Source organism: Microchirus variegatus, assembly GCF_963457635.1.
Source record: "Microchirus variegatus genome assembly, chromosome: 4".
Taxonomy (NCBI): Eukaryota; Metazoa; Chordata; class Actinopteri; order Pleuronectiformes; family Soleidae; genus Microchirus; species Microchirus variegatus.
In genome coordinates this window covers 37,323,848-37,348,847 of record NC_139805.1, presented here as the reverse complement: position 1 = coordinate 37,348,847, position 25,000 = coordinate 37,323,848, and the positions used below count along the sequence as shown (strand labels likewise).

At 37.6% G+C, this 25,000-nt stretch overlaps 3 protein-coding genes across 3 annotated transcripts in view; 1 reads left to right on the top strand and 2 right to left on the bottom strand.

The window, feature by feature from the left end:
- Nucleotides 1–2,239: 2,239 nt before the first annotated feature.
- On the bottom strand, nucleotides 2,240–14,363 carry aldh9a1a.1 (aldehyde dehydrogenase 9 family, member A1a, tandem duplicate 1). The gene is made up of 12 exons (XM_083888486.1): nucleotides 14,289–14,363; nucleotides 13,961–14,115; nucleotides 11,353–11,498; nucleotides 9,718–9,847; nucleotides 9,482–9,616; nucleotides 7,902–8,098; nucleotides 5,952–6,092; nucleotides 5,648–5,836; nucleotides 4,552–4,639; nucleotides 4,282–4,423; nucleotides 3,864–3,976; nucleotides 2,240–2,520 (listed from the first exon to the last, which is right to left on the bottom strand). Exons 2-12 carry the CDS (start codon nucleotides 14,100–14,102, stop codon nucleotides 2,426–2,428), a joined length of 1,518 nt encoding a protein of 505 aa, XP_083744612.1. The 5' UTR covers nucleotides 14,103–14,115; nucleotides 14,289–14,363; the 3' UTR covers nucleotides 2,240–2,425.
- A 1,659-nt stretch (nucleotides 14,364–16,022) lies between these two features.
- On the bottom strand, nucleotides 16,023–21,543 carry tmco1 (transmembrane and coiled-coil domains 1). Its single transcript, XM_083888014.1, has 7 exons — nucleotides 21,327–21,543; nucleotides 19,935–20,012; nucleotides 19,769–19,828; nucleotides 18,231–18,277; nucleotides 18,064–18,131; nucleotides 17,826–17,970; nucleotides 16,023–16,378 (listed from the first exon to the last, which is right to left on the bottom strand). Exons 1-7 carry the CDS (start codon nucleotides 21,394–21,396, stop codon nucleotides 16,280–16,282), a joined length of 567 nt encoding a protein of 188 aa, XP_083744140.1. The 5' UTR covers nucleotides 21,397–21,543; the 3' UTR covers nucleotides 16,023–16,279.
- A 2,003-nt stretch (nucleotides 21,544–23,546) lies between these two features.
- The window catches only part of uck2a (uridine-cytidine kinase 2a), a gene marked incomplete at both ends in the record, with an annotated part of 5,915 nt that continues 4,461 nt past the window's right edge, over nucleotides 23,547–25,000 (top strand). The window contains one exon of the mRNA XM_083888340.1: nucleotides 23,547–23,651. Coding sequence (XP_083744466.1) covers nucleotides 23,547–23,651 — 105 coding nt within the window. The remainder of the gene's footprint in view (nucleotides 23,652–25,000) is intronic.

Here is a 25,000-nt window from a genome sequence, read left to right as displayed (position 1 = left end):
TATATACGTGTATATTAATATACACACACGTATATGTATATATACACAGTACACGTATATATATATATACACAGTACACGTATATATATATACACGTATATATATATATACACACAGGTATATTTATATATACACACGTATATATATTTACACACGTATATATATATATATACACACGTCTATATATATACACACGTCTATATATATATATACACGTCTCTATATTTATATATTTTATATACACTGTACACGTGTATGTATATGTAAAGTATATACACGAGTACAGTGTATTTATATACACATATATATACACTGTACACGTGTATGTATATGTAAAGTATATACACACATATATACATATATATGTATATATAAATACACACGTATATAGGTATATATACGTATATACATATATATACACACATGTACATATATACATACATATACATGTATATATATACAAATATATATATACACTGTACATGTGTATGTATATGTACAGTATATACACACACACATATATATACATATACATGTATATATAAAGACACATGTAGATAGGTATATATACATATATATATACATATATATATACATATATGTATATATATAGTATATATACACTAAACATGTGTACCTGCTTTATAATAAGGCTCCTCAGGATCATTAGTAAAGGGAATGTTTGCTGAAGTGATGTTTAATTAAAGTGAAGTTAAGCTTATTTACAGCTTTTCTACATAAAAAGAAAATCAAATGTCACTGAAGGGGAAACAAAAGTTCAACTTAACAGACATTTGAGGCTCGTAAAGCTCCTAAAGACGTGAGACGTAAAGAAGACGTGAGACGTAAAGAAGACGTGAGACGTAAAGACGTGAGACGTAAAGACGTGAGACGTAAAGACGTGAGACGTAAAGACGTAAAGAAGACGTGAGACGTAAAGAAGACGTGAGACGTAAAGAAGACGTGAGACGTAAAGACGTGAGACGTAAAGACGTGAGACGTAAAGACGTGAGACGTAAAGACGTGAGACGTAAAGAAGACGTGAGACGTAAAGAAGACGTGAGACGTAAAGACGTGAGACGTAAAGAAGACGTGAGACGTAAAGAAGACGTGAGACGTAAAGAAGACGTGAGACGTAAAGACGTGAGACGTAAAGAAGACGTGAGACGTAAAGAAGACGTGAGACGTAAAGACGTGAGACGTAAAGACGTGAGACGTAAAGACGTGAGACGTAAAGAAGACGTGAGACGTGAGACGTAAAGAAGACGTGAGACGTAAAGAAGACGTGAGACGTAAAGACGACGTGAGACGTAAAGACGACGTGAGACGTAAAGACGACGCGAGACGTAAAGACGACGCGAGACGTAAAGACGACGCGAGACGTAAAGACGACGTGAGACGTGAAGACATATGGACGTGAGACGTAAAGACGTGAGACGTAAAGACAAACGGGACATGGACCTCGTCTCCTGAAGCTTGGACAGTAGAACTCTTCTTCTACCTCTGCCTTATTTCACCTGTCTCTCTCACTCCTGCCTTCCATTCCATTTTGTGTCCAAACACTTTGAATATACTCTTTTATTATTAATTTGCACACACACACACACACACACACACACACACAGGAATAAGGGTGCCATCTTGTGGTGAAAGCAGTCATTACACCAGTGCAGCGTTCATCACTTTACTTGAAAGCATTTTGTTTTATTTTAATTAATATTTTGTTTCGTTATAAAAGGAAAATGGAGTCAAAGCCAAAACAGTTTATTTACACGTTTAAATTTTTTTTTTATTGTTGTTTTTTTCTCGAGATAATTACAAATTAAATTATTGTGACTGTTGTTGTTGTTTATGCGTCTTTATTTGTGGTTGTAAATCTGTCTGTAAAGAACACGTTTGCGTCTCTTTCTCATTGTTAGACAGAATTTAACAACAGGAAACTGAAGTTTGTAAACCACTCACTCTCCCACACCAAAGCCCATAGAGAAAACCAGTGATTTTAGCTCACAGGGGACACAGGAGCTGCTGGTCCTCTGCTGCCTCGTGTGGTCACTTTGTGTCTCAAACACCGTCACCCAACGGTTCTCATGTTTTAAACGTGATCACGCTCTGACTCGCACACGTCTGCGTGGACGTTTTTCACGACCCGACTGTAAACGCTTCCCTACGTTTAACACATTTGGTGAAACACAACGGGTTTGAAGTTGAACTGAGGATGAACGAGGAAACCTGGAGCAGAGACGTTTGTTTACCAACAGATTTTTATTTTACCAACAAAAGGTTGTTTCAGTTTTTTTAAGCGAGGCTTGTGTTCACCGACGTGGCTCGTGCTACAGTGAGGTTCAGGACTGCAGTTACAGCGCCTGTGTGTGTGTGTGTGTGTGTGTGTGTGTGTGTGTGTGAAGACCTGTGACACTCAAAGAGTTTAGAAGAGGCTCTCGACGTCACCCATCTCCACCACCACAGTCTTCAGCTGAGAGTAGTACTCGATGGTCACCTGACCGTTCTCTCTGCCGAAGCCTGAGGACAAAAACAATAACAAAAGAGCAGAAGTCGCATTCACTTCAGACTCTCTAACAACAGTCTACAACGTCTTTATTTCACTGTTAGACAGACTTTAACAACAGGAAACTGACGTCTGTAAACCACTCACTCTCCCACACCAAAGCCCATAGAGAAAATCAGGGATTTTAACATCACTGCTGGTCTACTGCTGCCTCGTGTGGTCACTTTGTGTCACTGAAATAAGGTTTTTTTTAATGCCGAATTTTGCAGAATAAGTCATTGTAAGTTAGTGATGGAGGCAGCAGTGGATCAACAACTCCTGTGAACTCCTGTGTCTCTGTGATGTTAAAATCACTGGTTTTCTCCATGGGCTTTGGTGTGGGAGAGTGAGTGGTTTACAAACTTCAGTTTCCTGTTGTTAAAGTCTGTCTAACAGTGAAGATTAAGACGTGAACGTGTTCTTCAGACGTCGTAGACTTAAACTGACGTAGATTTTATGAGACAAATCTTTTGTTAAGCGGCTAAAATCAGTTTTTATTCACTCAAAAGGAGCCACACCAAACCTCATAGAGAAAATCAGCGATTTTAGCCCATAGGGAAACAGCAGCTGCTGGTCTACTGCTGCCTCGTGTGGTCACTTTGTGTCATTTAAATAAATCTACATTAAGATTTTAAAAAGCCGTATTGACAAAATCAGTCATTGTAACTCAGTGATGGAGGCAGCAGTGGATCAACAACTCCTGTGAACTCCTGTGTCTCTGTGATGTTAAAATCACTGGTTTACTCTATGGACTTTGGTGTGGGAGAGTGAGTGGTTTACAAACTTCAGTTTCCTGTTGTTAAAGTCTGTCTAACAGTGAAATAAAGACGCGAACGTTTTCTTCAGATGTCGTAGACTTAAACTAACATTTATTATGAGTAAAAAACTTGAATGTTTCCAGTGTAAACTGAAGTTTGTAAACCACTCACTCTCCCTGCACCAAACCACATAGAGTAAACCAGTGATTTTAACATCACAGAGACACAGGAGTTCACAGGAGTTGTTGATCCACTGCTGCCTCCATCACTGACTTACAATGTCTTATTTTTTCACTTCGGCTTTCAAAAACCTACGTTCAAATTGACCTCAGTGACACAAAGTGACCACACGAGGCAGCAGTAGACCAGCAGCTCCTGTGTCCCCTGTGAGCTAAAATCACTGGTTTTCTCTATGGGCTTTGGTGTGGGAGAGTGAGTGGACTTAGACAACCCAGTTTAAAAAGTGTGAGGTAAAGTGCAGAACATGTTCTTCACCTTAATTAAAGACTTAATTCGACGTGGATTTTAATGAGCGATTGTTTTTTTTGTTTTTTTCCTACCGGACATCTTGTATCCGCCGAAGGGAACTTCAATGGGACTGATGTTGTAGTTGTTGATGAAGCAGGTTCCAGCCTCCAGATTCTCAGCCACGCGATGAGCTCGGGAAATGTCTCTGCACACGGAACAAGAGCAAGAATTATTATAATAATAATAATAATAAAGAAGAATAAAGAGAACGTATATCTACATCTGCTAAAAATATTTTTTAGGGATGGAACAATATCCAGTGTCCGATTCCGACATCACAAACTCGAGTGTCTACTGATTTTACAGATATTATTTCCGATATTCTGTCATTTTGGATCATTTGCAATATAAACAACAAATATAAACATCCCATGTCGTGATGTGTGTGTGGGTGTGTGTGACTGAGCGCTCACACCACCAGCAGGGGGAGCTGTGTGTGTGCGTCCTGACCTGGTGAAGACTCCTGAGGCCAGTCCAAACGTGCTGTCGTTGGCTCTGCGGAGGACTTCCTCCTCCGTGTCGAAGGGCATGACCGACATGACGGGGCCGAAGATCTCCTCCTTCACACAGGTCATGTCGTCTCTGCAGTTATCTGTGTGTGTGTGTGGGGGGGGGGGGGGGTAAATGAGACAGCTGGGGCTCACACCAGGAAACAAAATGGAGGACACACACGCACGCATGCGCGCACGCGACAAAGACGACGTGGAGGACGTCACTCACCGAGTACACAGGGTGACATGAAGTAACCGCCTTTGAGTTTGGGGTCACTGGGGACAAAAGGTTGTCCTCCACACAGAACGGTGGCTCCCTGGTGAATACAGGAGAATGCAGGTGAGTACAGGTGAGTACAGGTGAGTACAGATGAGGACAGGTGAGTACAGGTGAGGACAGGTGAGTACAGGTGAATACAGGGCAGGACAGGTGAGTACAGGTGAGTTCAGGTGAGTACAGGTGAGGACAGGTGAGTAAAGGTAAGTACAGGTGAGTACAGGTGAGGACAGGTGAATACAGGTGAGGACAGGTGAATACAGGTGAATACAGGGCAGGACAGGTGAGTAAAGGTAAGTACAGGTGAGTACAGGTGAGGACAGGTGAATACAGGTGAGGACAGGTGAATACAGGTGAGTACAGGTGAATACAGGTGAATACAGGTGAATACAGGGGAGGACAGGTGAGTAAAGGTGAGAACAGGTGAGTGCAGGTGAGTGCAGGTGAGTTCAGGTGAGTACAGGTGAGGACAGGTGAGTAAAGGTAAGTACAGGTGAGTACAGGTGAGGACAGGTGAATACAGGTGAGGACAGGTGAATACAGGTGAGTACAGGTGAATACAGGTGAATACAGGTGAATACAGGGGAGGACAGGTGAGTAAAGGTGAGAACAGGTGAGTGCAGGTGAGTGCAGGTGAGTACAGGTGAATACAGGTGAGGACAGGTGAGGACAGGTGAATACAGGTGAATACAGGGGAGGACAGGTGAGTACAGGTGAGGACAGGTGAGGACAGGTGAATACAGGCGAGTACCAACGAGTACAGGTGAGTACAGGTGAGTACCAACGAGTACAGGTGAGTACCAACGAGTACAGGTGAGTACAGGTGAGTACAGGTGAATGCAGGTGAGTACAGTTGAGTACAGTTGAGTACAGGTGAGTACAGGAGAGTACAGGTGAATGCAGGAGAATACAGGCAAGTAAAGGTGAGTACAGGTGAGTACCAACGAGTACAGGCGAGGACAGGTGAGTACAGGTAAGTACAGGTGAGGACAGGTGAGTACAGTTGGACAAAGGTCTAGTTAGTAAGTTAGTTGAAGTGAATCATCACCTGACTCTTGGCCTGATCCACAAAGCCCAGCACTTTCTCCAGCTGAGGTTTACTGATCAGCGCTCCCATCCTGGTGCCGTCCAGCAGGGGGTCGCCCAGCGGAATGGCCTTGGTCCGCTTCACCACCTCCTGCAGGAACTGAGGCATGATCTCCCTCTGCACGTAAACTCTGGTTCCGTTGCAGCAGACCTTTATTTTTTAACATATTTTAATTTGATTTAAAAAACACGAGAGCTGATTAAAAACACACACACACACACGCCGTGTTGCCGTGATGGAGGTGGATCTCAGGTGGACGTCTCACCTGTCCCTGTGTGAGGAAGTTTGCCATGAGCGCTCCCTTCACGGCGTTCTCCAGCTCGCAGTCTTTGAAGATAATGAGGGGCGACTTCCCGCCGAGCTCCAGGGTCACCTGCTTCACCCCCTTTGACGACATCTCCATCACCTGAGAGAGCAGGAGGCGGGGTTTAAAGCTCACACAGAGTGGTCCTGTTGCACATAATATGGAGGTCTACGTTATGGAGGTCTACTTACATACATTAACTTGTTTTTATGCTCAAAAACCTCATCGTTGCTGTACACGAGCCGATAGAAATCCTTCTTTTCTGACGCTGTTCCCCAGCCGCGATATTTCAGACATAAATCTCACACCCAGAAGACAGAGTGTGTTGTGATTGGCCAGCCAGCGTAGAGCCTTCACAACTGTCTTGTCATTGGCCAATACCCAGGAGTGACATCAATATCATCCGCACATCATTAGCAAAGTCCTCCGTAAAATATAAATGTGCCACAATATGGAACAGTCTTCAGATAAATATACAAACAATTTCCTCTTTTCTGACTTTTAAAAAAGCCTTGAAAACCCATCTCATAAGTCATCCTAGCCTCTTGTAGTAATCTTATATATATAGTTTTTATTCTATCTTAATTTAGTCCATTAATTAATTGATTATTCTTATCGATTGTTATTACATTTTATGTATTATTTTGCTATATGACATCGATTAAATATATGAATTTTGATTACTATAGAGGAGGAGGGCCTAGTATAAGCTATAAATGCTTTATCCCTCCTCCTGCACCTGTTTTTATCTATCGTGTATCGCATTGTATATTATGTATTTTTTGTTGTGCAAATAAATAAACAAACTAGAGGGGTGATAGTCGACGACTACTAATGCTCCGCGCTGAGTCCATGCGCCCACATTTTTATGCCAATTTTAAAGCAAAATTTGCATAGGCAATGAAGGCCACTTTGGACATGTGGTGTGCAGCGGTGACCTTGGAAAGTAGGTCAAGGTCACCGATCTGCAAATTTGTCCAAGATACTTGTAAGAGGCATGGACAGTGCCAGTTTGGCAGCAATACAATAAATATTTGTCAAGTTATCGCGTTGACAAGGTTGAAAAGTGCCGTTTTTTGGCTATTTTCTAAGTTTCAAGTGCAGCTGTGACCTTGAAAAGTACGTCAAGGTCACCCATCTTCGAACTTGTCCAAGATACTTGTAAGAGGCATGGACAGTGCCAGTTTGACATCAATATGTCGAATATTTGTCAAGTTATCGCGTTGACAAGCTCGTAAAGTGCCGCTTACACATTTCTCACATTTCCCCCGCAAAAACAACGCGTAAAAATTCACGAAAAATTCAAAAAAAAGGTTTTTGGACAAAACGAAAAAAAAACACCTGGAGATATTCACCCACTAAACAATCCTGCAAAATGTGAAGGACATACGCGCACAGGAAGGTATTCATTTTAGTCCGGACGGACGGAACGGTGCGAACGCTATATGCTCCGTCGCATAACAAACAAACAAAACAAACATCAGCACAACACCCGCTCTCAGAAGCACAGCTCCCCCCTCTGGAACGGTGGATGCACTGCTCCTCATTATCAAAACATTGTTTTAACAGTGTTTAAAAATAGCTTCTTCACGACTCCCCGCCTCAGTCCCTTTGACGACCTTTGACCCGGAGTCAGAAGACACTGTCGCTCGTGAAACACCTCCACAACGGACGTTATTCTTCTTCTGCGGTTCAATGTACGCAACCGGATGTGCCCGGACTAGTGCCCGGAGCAGGAGGATCTGCTGTTCAGGAGAACCATGAACTGTTTGTTTAGAACCTTCAGGGCTTCATAAACAAGGTAATGACGCAGATATACACTGATTAAAACAACAGCGTTAATTGGAACTTCCGGTCTTGGTCCTAGGCTTTAAGACGGCACGAGTGCAGCGCCTCCAGAACCCGCCGTACCTTTTTGCCCGTGGGCACGCTGCCGGTGAAGGAGACCTTGGCGACCATCGGGTGGCGACAGAGCAGCGATCCCGTCTCTGCGCCGCCCTGCACCACACAGAAGAGTCCGTCTGGGGCTCCGGCCTCTTTGTAGATCTCTGCCAGGAGGACGGCCGTCACAGGGGTCATCGGGGAGGGTTTGAACACCATGGCGTTACCTGGCGACACAACACACACACACGCCACGAATGGACGGAGTAACAATAAATAAAGTATAAGATATGTTGTCTATAATATATATATCTATATAGATATAGATATATATCTATATCTATATATATATATACACATATCTATATCTATATATACATATCTATATATATATATATATATACATATATACATAAATATATATATATATACATAAATATAAATATACATATATATATATATAGATGTATATATATACACACATATATATATATACACATATCTATATCTATATATACATATCTATATATATATATATATATACATATATACATAAATATATATATATATACATAAATATAAATATACATATATATATATATAGATGTATATATATACACACATCTATATATATATATATATATATAAATATACACATATATAAATATACACATATATATATATATATATACATATACATATATACACAATATATATATATATACATATACATATATACACAATATATATATATATATACGTATATATATATACGTATATATATATATATATATGAATAAATCAGGTTTTTCAAGAATAATTGTACGCTCACTCTCCCACACCAAAGCCCATAGAGAAAATCAGTGATTTTAGGTCACAGGGACACAGGAGCTGCTGGTCTACTGCTGCCTCGTGTGGTCACTTTGTGTCACTGAGGTCAATCTGAACGTAGGTTTTTTAAAGCCGAATTGACAAAATAAGACATTGCAAGTTAGTGATGGAGGCAGCAGTGGATCAACAACTCCTGTGAACTCCTGTGTCTCTGTGATGTTAAAATCACTGATTTTCTCTATGGACTTTGGTGTGGGAGAGTGAGTGGTTTACAAACTTCAGTTTACACAAGGAAAAGTCTGTCTAACAGTGAAGATAAAGACGTGAATGTGTTGTAGATGTGATGTCGTAGACTTAAACTGACATTTATTATGAGTAAAAAACTTGAATATTTCCTGTGTAAACTGAAGTTTGTAAACCACTCACTCTCCCACACCAAAGTCCATAGAGAAAATCAGTGATTTTAACATCACAGAGACACAGGAGTTGTTGATCCACTGCTGCCTCCATCACTAACTTACAATGTCTGATTTTAGTGAATTTGGCTTTTGAAATCTTTAATTTAGACTTAACTCAGTGACACAAAGTGACCACACGAGGCAGCAGCAGACCAGCAGCTCCTGTGTCCCCGTGAGCTAAAATCACTGGTTTTCTCTATGGGCTTTGGTGTGGGAGAGTGAGTGAGTTTACAAACTTGATCACTTTAAAGTGGGGGGGGGCTAAAAGACACACCAACTCCAACTATAAGTCACTTTTTACCACATGACGAGGACACTCACCACACGCCAGAGCGGGCGCAGACTTCCACGCCGCAATCTGGAAGGGATAGTTCCACGCGCCGATGCCCACGCACACACCAAGAGGCTCCCTCCTGGTGTACGCAAACGCTCCGCCGGGAAGCTGAATGTGCTGACCTACGGAGGACGTGAAAACACAACCAGACATGAATATAGTATTGTTATAAAAAGGGAGAGGTTTATTTTGGCAGAAACGAAACGGCCGTTAGTGAAGTCACCTGCCAGTGTCCCAGCCAGACCAGCGTAGTATTCAATGCACTGCCAGGCAATGTCAATGTCCACCAGAGCTTCGGTGATGGACTTGCCGTTGTTGATCACTTCCAGCTTCGCAATCTTCTCCCTTTTTTCCTGTTTATATCGGAGCGGCACAAATTTTTTTTAAATTTTGGAAAAAAAACAACTCTTATTTGTGTGAAGTCTATGATATCGTAAGAACACTTCTGCCACTTTAGCTCATCGTCAAACAGACTTTTCTGACAGGAAAGTGAAAGTTTGTAAACACCACTCACTCTCCCACACCAAAGCCCATAGAGAAAACCAGTGATTTTAGCATCACGGGGACACAGGAGCTGCTGGTCCTCTGCTGCCTCGTGTGGTCACTTCAAAAGCCGAAATCATAAAATAAGACATTGTAAGTTAGTGATGGAGGCAGCAGTGGATCAACAACTCCTGTGAACTCCTGTGTCTCTGTGATGTTAAAATCACTAGTTTTCTCTATGGTTGTCCTGCAGTGAGATAACGGAGTGATAAACATTCAATAAGATGCTGTAAACTGACTAAGGTCTGTTGTTTTTACATGTTTTCACATGTTTTCACATGTGTGTCTCAACTACACTTGAAATAACTGGATCGGTTGCTTTAAGACGTTGGTTCTCAAAGTGCGGCCCGGGGGCCAATGGCGGCCCGCAGAAACATTTCTGGCGGCCCCGCAATGAATTACAGTTGATAGTTTTAATCCAGGAGCGACTGAGCTTGTTAAATGTTTATTGGACATTACTGGATACAGACCAATAAGTGTAAACTGTACAACTGTATTTACTATGTCATCAAATTTTGGATGACATAGTATAGAATAGTATGACGTTTTTGTCAAATTTTGGCATTAAAATTTTTTCCCAAAAATGTAGGACGGCATATATGTAATATTTGTTAAATTTTGGACCGAATTTTTTTTTGAAAAAAAATGTCACATTTGGGACGGCATATATGTCATTTTTGTCAAATTTTGGACCAAATTTTTTTTTTTTTTTAAATTCAAATTTGAGACGACATGTTATTGTACAACGTTTTTGTCTAATTGTGGACTGAAATTTTTTTTGAAAAAAAAATTGTCAAATTTGGGACGACATAGTATTGTACAACGTTTTTGTCAAATTTTGGACCAAAAACTGTTTCCCCCCAAAAATTGTAAAATTTTGAACGACATAGTATAGTATGTCGGTTTTGTCAAATTTTGGACGCCATAGTTATTACAAATGGGATTTCTTTCAGTTTTTTTTTTCCCTTTGGGTTGGGTTCCTAAATTGTCCCTCAGGTATCAAAACTTTGAGAACCCCTGCTTTAAGGTGATGTAATCGCAGTGAAATACAGAGGTTCCTTGCACTAGATTTCCCATTTACTTGTGTATCTTACTGTTTTGTTTTAAATAAACAATATATATATGTGTGTGTACAAATATCAATAAAATGACTTGGAGGAAAAATCCTTGCACTGGAGTTATGTGGGGGTTTTGTTCCGTGTTGCAAAATCTAGGTCAGCTGTAGGAGGAGGAGGAGGAGGTGGGTGTGGTTAATGAATAACTGGCGTTGCATCAACGTTGCGCAAGATCGCGAGCGTTGTCGTCGTCGTCTCACCCTGATGATGCGAGCGGCCTCCAGCATCACCCGAGCCCGCTCCATGCCCGCCAACTTGCTCCACGCCAGGTAGGCGGCGCGGGCGCTTTTTATGGCCTCGTCCACCTCCTCCGATCCACAGGGAATCATCTGACACAGAACACGACCTGTGGGGGACACCACGGCGACTGATAGGTCAGGGGTCAGAGGTCACAGCCTGGGTGATTATACTTACACTGTGGTATGACTGGTACATATCAAAGAACAGTCGTATATCTATGTCACCGCAGCAGTTTTTCAGCTTCTTAAATGTGAATATTTTCGTGTTTCTGTCATTTTTCAGCTTCTTAAATGTGAATATTTTCATGTTTCTGTCATTTTTCAGCTTCTTAAATGTGAATATTTTCACGTTTCTGTCATTTTTCAGCTTTTTAAATGTGAATATTTTCACGTTTCTGTCATTTTTCAGCTTCTTAAATGTGAATATTTTCATGTTTCTGTCATTTTTCAGCTTCTTAAATGTGAATATTTTCACGTTTCTGTCATTTTTCAGCTTCTTAAATGTGAATATTTTTCATATTTCTGTCATTTTTCAGCTTCTTAAATGTGAATATTTTCGTGTTTCTGTCATTTTTCAGCTTCTTAAATGTGAATATTTTCACGTTTCTGTCATTTTTCAGCTTGTTAAATGTGAATATTTTCATGTTTCTGTCATTTTTCAGCTTCTTAAATGTGAATATTTTCATATTTCTGTCATTTTTCAGCTTCTTAAATGTGAATATTTTCATGTTTCTGTCATTTTTCAGCTTCTTAAATATGAATATTTTCATGTTTCTGTCATTTTGTGTAAAGTGTAAACATAAGCGTATACACCACAGCTCTGCAAAGAGTAAAGGGTTTGTGCAAAGTACTTAAGGTTAGATAATAGAAGGTTTTATTGGTTGTTGTAGTTAAAGATCAACGGTTTGTGAAGAGTCTGGGCTGAAGGTCACTGCTCATTTTATGTGATATAATATAATGTCTTTGCAGATTTGACATAACTCACATGGTTCCTCCTGTAAACTCATGTTTAATCACTGTCATAATAACGTGAAAGTATCTCATAGTTTTACTGTGAAAAACATCTGGTTATGATATGAAACTTGAAAACTTAAAGCACACTTCTGTAAAAAGACAGAATAATAAGACGACACTGAAAGTAGAAAACTCGACAATCACAACTCTAAGTTAATTTGGCCTTAAGTTTACCCTGAGCTGTGAATCTGGATGTAAATAAAGGGTCATTAAATATGGTTTCATCGTGTATTATTGTACAGATTATGTTTTCTATTTATCATTTGATAACTGATTTTATTTGTAACGTGTAATGTAGTTTAGCACTTAGTTCTCGTGTTGTTTAGCATGTTGTTATAGTGTTTAGCATGTAGTTATAGTGCAGTTTAGCATGTAGTTCTAGTGTGTTCTAGTGTAGTTTAGCATGTAGTTATAATGTAGTTTAGCATGTAGTTATGTGTGTTGTGGTGTAGTTTAGCATGTAGTTATAGTGTTGTAGTGTAGTTTAGCATGTAGTTATAGTGTGTTCTAGTGTGGTTTAGCATGTAGTTCTAGTGTGGTTTAGCATGTAGTTCTAGTGTGTTCTAGTGTGGTTTAGCATGTAGTTCTAGTGTAGTTTAGCATGTAGTTCTAGTGTAGTTTAGCATGTAGTTCTAATGTGTTCTAGTGTAGTTTAACATGTAGTTCTAATGTGTTCTAGTGTGGTTTAGCATGTAGTTCAAGTGTAGTTTAGCATGTAGTTATAACGTGTTCTAGTGTAGTTTAGCATGTAGTTCTAATGTGTTCTAGTGTAGTTTAACATGTAGTTCTAGTGTGCTCTAGAGTAGTTTAGCATGTAGTTCTAGTGTAGTTTAGCATGTCGTTCTAATGTGTTCTAGTGTAGTTTAGCATGTAGTTCTAATGTGTTCTAGTGTAGTTTTAGCATGTAGTTCTAATGTGTTCTACTGTGGATTAGCATGTAGTTCTAATGTGTTCTTGTGTTGTTTAGCATGTAGTTCTAATGTGTTCTAGTGTGGTTTAGCATGTAGTTATAGTGTGTTCTAGTGTAGTTTAGCATGTAGTAATAGTGTGTTCTAGTGTAGTTTAGCATGTACGTATAGTGTGTTGTAGTGTAGTTTAGCATGTTGTTCTAGTGTAGTTTAGCATGTAGTTCTAGTGTGTTCTAGTGTGGTTTAACATGTAGTTACAGTGTGTTCTAGTGTGGTTTAGCATGTAGTTCTAGTGTAGTTTAGCACGTAGTTATAACGTGCTCTAGTGTAGTTTAGCATGCAGTTATAATTTGTTCTAGTGTAGTTTTAGCATGTAGTTGCATATGCATTTAACATATTTAAATAAAATTCTATTCTGTTTCTGATTTTCCTCCACGTACCACTGGTGGTACACGAACTACAGTTAGAGAACCATGGGACTAACCAGCCTCATCCATAACCATAACCATAACCATAACCAGCTAACGACGAACCCTTAACACAAGTCAAATGTCAGTATAAAAGAACACTCGCCAGCTAGCTTGAGCGTTTAGTCACACACACAAACACACGACAGATAACTATCCGTTAACTATCCGTTATCTCACCGGTGGCAGGCTCGAACACAGCCTCCATGTTCGTCTCCTGACGAGGCTTCACTCGTTTCCCTGCCCAGAAGTTGAGGTGCTCGGTGACCGTGACGGTTCCCGTCGTAGCCCCGGGCATAGAGTCGAGGGTTGACTGCGCCATGTTGTTCACTCACCTGTGACAACGAATCAATAATAACAGCAAAAACAACAAAACAAACAAAAAACTTACTCAACCGAGGTGGAAAAAGTGGACAGAGTGCGAGTACACTGCGACAGTTAGCTAACAGTTAGCATGACACACGTTAGCACTCACCTGTTTAAAAGTCACTAACTAGCATAAACTTACCTGTTTTAAAAATCTGGACACAGACGAACCGTTTGACTGACTGAGGTGGAGGCAGAGACCACGCCTACTTTTGTTCACTTCTTTACTCGGCTCCAAAAGGGACCGCCCACTTCTATGACGTCACTGGTCTCCGTTAGTCTTTATTGTTGTTTGTAAGGGGCCGAACTATGGAGGACGTAACGAAATATTTAATAAATAAATACATGAATAAATAAATAAATAAATTCAGGAATAAATAAATACATACAGGAATAAATAAGTAAATAAATACAGGAATAAATAAATAAATACATACATACATTGAGGAATAAATAAATACAGGAATAAATAAATAAATACAGGAATAAATAAGTAAATAAATACCAGAATGAATAAATAAATATCGTAATAAATGAATAAATAAATAAATACAGGAATAAATAAATAAATACCGGAATAAATAAGTAAATAAATAAATACAGGAATAAATCAATAAATCAATACAGGAATAAATAAACAAATAAATAAATACATAAATTCAGGAATAAATAAATACAGGAATAAATAAATAAATAAATAAATAAATAAATAAATAAATAAATACTGGAATAAATAAGTAAATAAATACCGCAATAAATAAATAAATATAGGAATAAATAAATAAATACAGGAATAAATAAATACTGGAATAAATAATTAAATAAATAAAACAATACTGGAATAAATAAGTAAATAAATACCGCAATAAATAAATAAATACCGGAATAAACAAATAAATATAGGAATAAATTAATAAATAAATAAATACAGGAATAAATAAATAAATAAATACCAGAATAAATAAGTAAATAAATAAATAAGTAAATAAATAAATAAATACAGGAATAAATAAATAAATAAGTAAATAAATAAATACAGGACTAAATGCATAAATAAAACACTTTACATTTATTACTACATTTCTGTTCAGCTACTTTTATTTATTTCAAAATTTTTGTTCACTTACATTTATTTATTTATGCATTTATTTATTTATTCCTGTATTTATTATTACATCAGGTTTCGTCCTCCATATCGAACGGCGATATTAATATCCCATAGTTCCCTACAGCGGCAACCAAAACAGAGGCAAAATTGAGTTCCACCGAATTCTCCGAATCTTGTCGACCGTAACCGTGGCCTCAACTCAACGGGAAGTCGGCCATCTTGAATTTTGACGTCCATTTTGCCCATATGCACCTTACGTAAATGAGCGAGACGCAACTTGGTGAAAAGTTTCGAAAAAGGTTTTGCGGATTCAAAAGTGAACACTTCTGAAATGTCAAATAAATACATAAATAAATGAGGAACAAAGTCAGTATTGACATAAAGATAAACCAGCTAACCCGAGCTAACTCGGTTAAACATTGGTACAAGAACCAGAATGTAACGGTTGATGAAGATCCTGATAAAAATAACTAAAGCCAGAACAGACGTCATTTTTCTTAATTTACATTGTGAGCTACAAACGTCAATCACTCGCTCCGGCTAGTTTGTCCATTTGGGCTACTGTAGAAACAAGATGGCGGCCTCCATAAAGTAAAGCCATTGCCTCAGAAATTTAAAAATAAACTAATTCTAAGGCTACAAAAAGTAGGCTTTTTAATTCGAAAGTACACGCTAGCATGTTTGGACCTTTAACGTCTGTTTTTGCTCGTGTCCCCAGTGGCAGAAGACGGTATTGCAGGAACTCAGTAAAAACACAACAAACATGAGTGAAAATGTAATCATAAAACTTTATTAACAATTACACGTGATAATACTGACTGTGCCAATTCATAATTAAAAATAACCCAAACTTGAATCAGTGACGTTAAGAACTCATTTTTCAAAGTTTCCTCTAATTTCTACGTGAGACGATGTTAAAGTTAAATAAACGGCGTCAGCGAGACGTCAGTGAGGACAGTTCTCTCTGTGCTCACATGAGGGCGCTGTGGAGTCAGTGCAGGGAACAGAAGTGATGATGATGATGATCAGGAGAACTTGGCTGCTTGAGGAGGAGGTCCGAGGAAACCTCCGGCCTGTTTGGTCGCAGCTCTGGACGGAGCCAGACCGAGCATCTTCTGGATGTTCTGGACCAAACACACAACCACACACAGGGGGGTTAATCGATCAATCAATCAATCAATCAATCAATCAATCTAACTTTGTTTCCACACAAAACAATGCAAGTCAAAGTGATTCACAGGATAAAACACACACAGTTTACCTTGACCCTAAGACCAGGTCTTAACCCCCAAAAAGACCCTCAAAATGGTCCTCACAAAGATATGAAGAAGAACAAGAACACACACACGATTAATAATAAAAAAAAAGTGAGGGAAGTGAAGATGAGGTGAAGAAGGTGAAGAGAGTGAGGGAAGTGATGAAGGTGAAGAAGTGAAGAAGATGAAGTGAAGAAGTGAAGAAGTGAAGAGAGTGAAGTGAAGAAGATGAAGAAGATGAAGAAATGAAGAAGATGAAGTGAAGAAGGTGAAGAAGTGAGGAAGGTGAAGAAGTGAGGAAGTGAAGAAGGTGAAGAAGGTGAAGAAGGTGAAGAAGATGAAGTGAGGAAGTGAAGAAGATTAAGTGAGGAAGGTGAAGAAATGAAGAAGTGAAGAAGGTGAAGAGGTGAAGAAATGAAGAAGATGTAGTGAAGAAGTGAAGAAGGTGAAGAAGTGAAGAAGGTGAAGAAGGTGAAGTGAAGAAGGTGAAGAAGTGAGGAAGTGAGGAAGGTGAAGAAGTGAGGAAGTGAAGAAGTGAGGGAAGTGAAGAAGTGAGGAAGTGAAGAAGTGAAGAAGGTGAAGAAGGTGAAGTCAGGAAGTGAAGAAGATGAAGTGAGGAAGGTGAAGAAATGAAGAAGTGAAGAAGGTGAAGAGGTGAAGAAATGAAGAAGATGAAGTGAAGAAGTGAAGAAGTGAAGAAGGTGAAGAAGTGAAGAAGGTGAAGAAGTGAGGAAGTGAAGAAGGTGAAGAAGTGAGGAAGTGAAGAAGTGAGGAAGTGAAGAAGTGAGGGAAGTGAAGAAGTGAGGAAGTGAAGAAGTGAGGGAAGTGAAGAAGATGAAGTGAGGAAGGTGAAGAAATGAAGTGAAGAAGTGAAGAAGTGAAGAAGGTGAAGAAGATGAAGAAGTGAAGAAGGTGAAGAAGTGAAGAAGATGAAGAAGTGAGGAAGTGAAGAAGGTGAAGTGATGAAGGTGAAGAAATGAGGGAAGTGATGAAGGTGAAGAAGATGAAGGTGAAGAGAGAAAAAAACATGAGGTAAAATAGACTAAAATAAAAGAAACGATGTATTAAGAAAATAAAGTTCACATAAATAACTAAAGTTCAGTTCAACAACAGCTTTTTAATCATATAATAAAATTATAATAAAATAATAATATTATATATAATATAATATTATATATAATATTATATATAATATTATATATAATATTATACATAATATTATATACATAATCTTCTGCTGCTCATGTTCACAGAGAGGAACACGGTGAATGACATGCATGTAAAACCACCAGCAGAGGGCGCAGTGAGCACTTACCTGTCTGATGGACATGGTGCACAGGATGTAGAGGAAGATAAAGGAGCAGTCCGTGTAATCCTCGCCCAGCAGGTTACGATGCGACAGGCCCTGGATGTACGACAGCGGCACGAACGGCAGCCTGGCCACGACGCGTCCGTCGAAACTGAATTAAACAACAACAACAACAACAACAACAAATGAAGGAAAACCACAGTCACGGGGAAATAAGACGTCGCCGTGACGCTGTCAAACTCACATGGAGTTGAACATGCCCATCAAAGCCGTGAAGCAGAAGCCAATGGCGAACATGGACTTCATCCGAACCTACAAACAACAACAACAACAACAACAACGACACGTGAAAACAACATTTAAAGCAGTTGATCGTAGTCGAGACGAGGAAGTAGACGAACGACGTCTCACCATAGACAGGTCTCTGTTGTTGTTCTTCAGCTTCTCTTCTTGTCTTTCTGCAACACGGACACGCAAAAGTGTCAGCGTCATCGTTTAATGATGGTGAATTCATCAGTGAGACAGACTTTAACAACAGGAAACTGACGCTTGTAAACTCACTCACTCTCCCACACCAAAGCCCATAGAGAAAACCAGTGATTTTAACATCACAGAGACACAGGAGTTCACAGGAGTTGTTGATCCACTGCTGCCTCCATCACTAACTTACAATGTCCTATTTTGTCAATTCGGCTTGAAAAATCCTTCATTTAGATTGACCTCAGTGACACAAAGTGACCACACGAGGCAGCAGTAGCAGTGTGGCTCCTTTTGAGTGAAGAAAAACTGATTTTAGCCGCTTCATAAAAGATTTGTCTCATAAAATCTACGTCAGTTTAAGTCTACGACGTCTTTAGAACACGTTCATGTCTTTATTTCACTGTTAGACAGACTTTAACAACAGGAAACTGAAGTTTGTAAACCACTCACTCTCCCACACCAAAGCCCATAGAAAAAACCAGTGATTTTAACATAAATCACTCACTCACTTTGGTTGAACATAAATCAACCAAAGTCACTCACTCACTCTCTCACACCAAAGTCACTCACTCTCCCACACCAAAGTCACTTACTCACTCTCCCACACCAAAGTCACTCACTCACTCTCCCACACCAAAGTCATTCACTCTCCCACACCAAAGTCACTCACTCTCCCACACCAAAGTCACTCACTCTCCCTCACCAAAGTCACTCACTCTCCCACACCAAAGTCACTCACTCTCACACCAAAGTCACTCACTCTCTCACACCAAAGTCACTCACTCTCCCACACCAAAGTCACTCACTCACTCTCCCACACCAAAGTCACTCACTCACTCTCTCACACCAAAGTCACTCACTCTCCCACACCAAAGTCACTCACTCACTCTCCCACACCAAAGTCACTCACTCTCCCTCACCAAAGTAACTCACTCTCCCACACCAAAGTCACTCACTCTCCCGCACCAAAGTCACTCACTCTCCCACACCAAAGTCACTCACTCTCCCACACCAAAGTCACTCACTCTCCCGCACCAAAGTCACTCACTCTCCCACACCAAAGTCACTCACTCTCCCACACCAAAGTCCATAGAGAAAATCAGTGATTTTAACATCACAGAGACACAGGAGTTCACAGGAGTTGTTGATCCACTGCTGCCTCCATCACTAAGTTACAATGACTGATTCTGCAAAATTCGGCATTAAAAAACCTTACTTCAGTGACACAAAGTGACCACACGAGGCAGCAGTTAGACCAGCAGCTCCTGTGTCCCTGTGAGCTGAAATCACTGGTTTTCTCTATGAGCTTTGGTGTGGGAGAGTGCGTGGTTTACAAACCACGGCCTTCTACTATCTGTCCTACCAGGTTCTAGACACAGGGGGGCGCCACACAGCCCAGTCAATGCTCTGTGACAGTCGCTCATACACAGACATCCCTTTAAAGTGAACTCATCACAGTCGCTTCTCACCGATTTTCTTCTTCTGTTGACGTCCTGCAGATTCCGTGATGGTTTCCTTTTTCTTTTCCACTGACACCAAACAGGAGACAGAGAATTCCGTAAAACCATCACAGCAAATACAGAACGTGTCCATAATATATACGACATGTGCAACGTTTGTTATGGTCTCACTTACATTTCTTGCTCTGTTTTTCCACCTCGGCCTTTAACCTCTTGTACTTTTCAGTGCGATAAACTAAAACCCAGGTAATTCCTGCAGAGGAAGAGGCCTGTTAATGTCACACTTTCACAATAATAAGTGTAAGGAACAATTTACATATTTACATATTCTTTGTGATTCTGAATATGTTATTAATTTTATTAAAGAGTCAATTTTCAGATAGAAAGAATCAAATTTTCATTTTCATTTTACTAATAAAATAATACAGAAAACAGTGTAATAGGTGTGATTTAATGATAAAAAAAAAAAAAAAAGCATTACAAGGAAAAATAAATGTAAAAAGTTGAATCCTACAAAACACACGTTTTTTACGTTATATTTACGAGAAAACTTTATTAATATAAGTGTGTCGCAACGATCACAGAGATATTTTGGCTAAATAAACGTGTTTTAAACTAATATATATATTTATATATATATATATATATATTCATATATATATATATTTATATAAAAATATTGTATTTTATTGTATGGAAAATACACTTGTTCTTTATACTCCCTCACTTATTTATAACATATATATACATAAAAATATATATATATATATATATATATATATATACACATATACATATATATATATATATATATATATATACACATATACATATATATATATATATATATACACATATACATATATATATATATATATATATATATATATATATATACACATATACATATATATATATATATATATATATATACACATATACATATATACATATATATATATATATATATATATATACACATATACATATATATATATATATATATATATATATATATATATATACACATATACATATATATATATATATATATATATACATATACACATATACATATATATATATATATATATATATATATATATATGTACATATATATATATTAAGTGAGGGAGTATAAAGAACAAGTGTATTTTCCATACAATAAAATACAATATTTTTGAATGATTAAATGTATATTTCATTCGCTTATTAAGAAGTGTTGTTTGACACAAACCTAATTCCATATTTGCTACGTTGACAAAGTAAATAAAAGGGCTGTCTCGTCTTATTTTGAAAACCTGAGCGGAAGTTCCTTTGTTTTGGTCCGTCTAGCTTGACGGTAATGTCAGGAGTTAGCTTGGTCGGCTAATTTCGCTAGCCGGCTCGGAAACTGTCGCCATGTGAAGCATAAAAAAATGAACCCGTTTGTGCTCAATAACAATAAAAACAACAACAACAACAATGCTAACGAAACACGGGGATGGTTTGTCGCCGTTTTCTCGGTTCGTCGGAGGACAGTGAGACGGCGTGACGCGCTGTCAGAGGCGGATTTAAAGTCACTCACCTTCGGCTAACAGCGCCGTGCACACGGAGATGAACACGATGAGGATGGTGTCCGCGAACATTGTGCTCATGGTGCTCGAGAAACGTTCGTCTGAGCGAGAAGAGAGAGAGACACGATTAATACATAAAACAAAAAGGTTTAGTTTTACTTCTAACACACAACTGAAGCCGCCGAGCACATCACACGGATCTGAGCGTAGAGTCGTGTCAGCACTACTGAAGAGGTCAGACTGCGGGGAAGTACTTCCGGTTCATCGGATTCAACATAACAGAGCAGAAGAAACACTTTATTTTAATATTAAGGGAGATTCAAACACAGAGGCGATTCTAGAGTCTGTAGGGGCCAAATTCAGGCAAAAATCCCCCCCAAAAATTGTTATTTAACAAATGTTTTTAAAATAAAATACTGTAAATAGCTTTTAAAAAACTATATAAACGTTGGGGGGAAAAAAACATTACACTGTTATGGAAGCCCATTTCTATGGGAGACCATTTCTGCCAGTGTGAAAAGAAAAAGATCCCACTCTCTCGAAATCATGAGATAGTATCTCAATATATTGACTAAGGATGTGATTATTTTGAGATACTAAGTCAATATATTGAGATACTAAGTCATAATTTTGAGATACTAAGTCAATATATTGAGATACTAAGTCAATATATTGAGATACTAAGTCATAATTTTGAGATACTAAGTCAATATATTGAGATACTAAGTCATTATTTTGAGACACTAAGTCAATATATTGAGATACTAAGTCATTATTTTGAGATACTAAGTCATTATTTTGAGATACTAAGTCAATATATTGAGACACTAAGTCAATATATTGAGATACTAAGTCATTATTTTGAGATACTAAGTCAATATATTGAGATACTAAGTCATTATTTTGAGATACTAAGTCAATATATTGAGATACTAAGTCAATATATTGAGATACTGTCATTATTTTGAGATACTAAGTCAATGTATTGAGAAACTAAGTCAATATATTTATATACTAAGTCATTATTTTGAGATACTAAGTCAATATATTGAGATACTAAGTCATTATTTTGAGATACTAAGTCAATATATTGAGATACTAAAACATTATTTTGAGATAGTATCTCAATATACTAAGTCAATATATTGAGATACTAAGTCGTTATTTTGAGATACTAAGTCAATATATTGAGAAACTAAGTCGTTATTTTGAGATACTAAGTCAATATATTGAGATACTAAGTCAATATATTGAGATACTAAGTCATTATTTTGAGATACTAAGTCAATATATTGAGATACTAAGTCAATATATTGAGATACTAAGTCATTATTTTGAGATACTAAGTCAATATATTGAGATACTAAGTCAATATATTGAGATACTAAGTCATTATTTTGAGATACTAAGTCATTATTGAGATACTAAGTCATTATTTTGAGAAACTAAGTCATTATTTTGAGATAAGTAATTATTTTGAGATACTAAGTCATTATTTTGAGATAGTATTTCAATACACTAAGTCAATATATTGAAATACTAAGTCAATATATTGAAATACTAAGTCAATATATTGAGATACTAAGTCATTATTTTGAGATAGTATTTCAATACACTAAGTCAATATATTGAAATACTAAGTCAATATATTGAAATACTAAGTCAATATATTGAGATACTATCTAATTATATTGAGATACTAAGTCATTATTTTGAGATAGTATCTAATATGATATTATTTATAAATGAATATATAATATTCATTTTATTATAATGAATAATATAATAAATACTATAAATAATGAAATCATATTTATAAATGAATATATGATATTAATTTTATAGTAATGGGACATTATTATAATAAAAATAATAATAATATATACAATAGAATAATTTTAGATTATTTCTCTATATAAAATATAATAATATTGTATTATTTATATTTATAACTAATATAATAATATTACATTATTTATAAATGATATTTGTTACAGTCGTAAAACACGACTACAACTGGAACACGTGACGTCAGACAGTTTGAGTTCTCTCTCCTTGACCACGCCTTAAAAGCATCCCCAGCAGTGACGTCATCACCCCTGTCCTCAGATGGAGGGAGGAGCCACCAGTGATGTGTGTGTGTGTGTATGTGTGTGTGTGTGTGTGTGTGTGTGAATGTGTGTGCCTATATGTGTGTGTGTGACGGCAGAGGCCGGAGCTCCACATGAAGAATGACCGGCGACAGCGAGACAAAGAGCGGGGCCACAGCCGCACATGAGAGCCTCGGTCCGCGGCCGTTTCTCATCGGTGTGTCCGGAGGAACCGCGAGCGGGAAGGTTTGTCCTTCATCACAGCTGATCATGATGATGATGATGATGATGATGTTTCTGTGACGTCATCTGTTTCATAACGGTTTGTTTTTTCATCGATGTCAGTGATCGATGAGTGTCATCGATGAGTTCACACACACGTGTCTGTTAGTGACGTCATCCGTGAGGATGAGTTTGAGCAGCAGAATATAAGTTTGAGTTAAAATGATCAAACAAGTTGACGAGAAAATGTCGTATTATGACGTAAAAAAGTTGAAAAGTGAAGATAATTATGAGTAAAAAAAGGTTTAAATGATGAAATAAGAAGAAAATGTCGAATTATGACGTGGGAAGTTAACATTTTGGGATGAACAGCTGCATGTGTGATGTAAAAAGTTCAAACTATCAGGTGAAAAGTTTAAATTAGAAGAGGAAAAGTTTAAATCATCAAAGGGACAGCGGTAAATATGATGTCAAATAAAAGTTTAAATGACATTAAAGGTTAAAATGGTAAAAATAAGTTCTAATTATGAGCAGAAAATGTCGAATTGTGACGTAAAAAGTTGAAATTATGACGTAAAAAGTTGAAATTATGAACAGAAAATGTCGAATTGTGACGTAAAAAGTTGAAATTATTAGCAGAAAATGTTGAATTTGACATAAAAAGTGAAGATAATGAGCAGAAAATGTTGAATTATGACGTAAAAAGTTGAAATTATGAGCAGAAAATGTTGAATTATGACGTAAAAAGTTGAAATTATGAGCAGAAAATGTTGAATTATGACGTAAAAAGTTGAAATTATGAATAGAAAATGTCGAATTGTGACGTAAAAAGTTGAAATTATGAGCAGAAAATGTTGAATGATGACGTAAAACGTTGAAATTATGAGCAGAAAATGTCGAATTATGACGTAAAAAGTTGAAATTATGACGTAAAAAGTTGAAATTATGAGCAGAAAATGTTGAATTTTGACGTAAAAAGTGAAGAGAGCAGAAAAAAATTGAATTATGACGTAAAAAGTTGAAATTATGAGCAGAAAATGTTGAATTATGAAGTAAAAAGTTGAAATTATGACGTAAAAAGTTGAAATTATGAACAGAAAATGTCGAATTGTGACGTAAAAAGTTGAAATTATTAGCAGAAAATGTTGAATTTTGACATAAAAAGTGAAGATAATGAGCAGAAAATGTTGAATTATGACGTAAAAAGTTGAAATTATGACGTAAAAAGTTGAAATTATGAGCAGAAAATGTTGAATTTTGACGTAAAAAGTGAAGAAATGAGCAGAAAATGTCGAATTATGACGTAAAAAGTTGAAAAGTCAACGTTGTGAAAATAAATGTGTGTGTGTTGTTTTTTTTAAATGATACAAAAA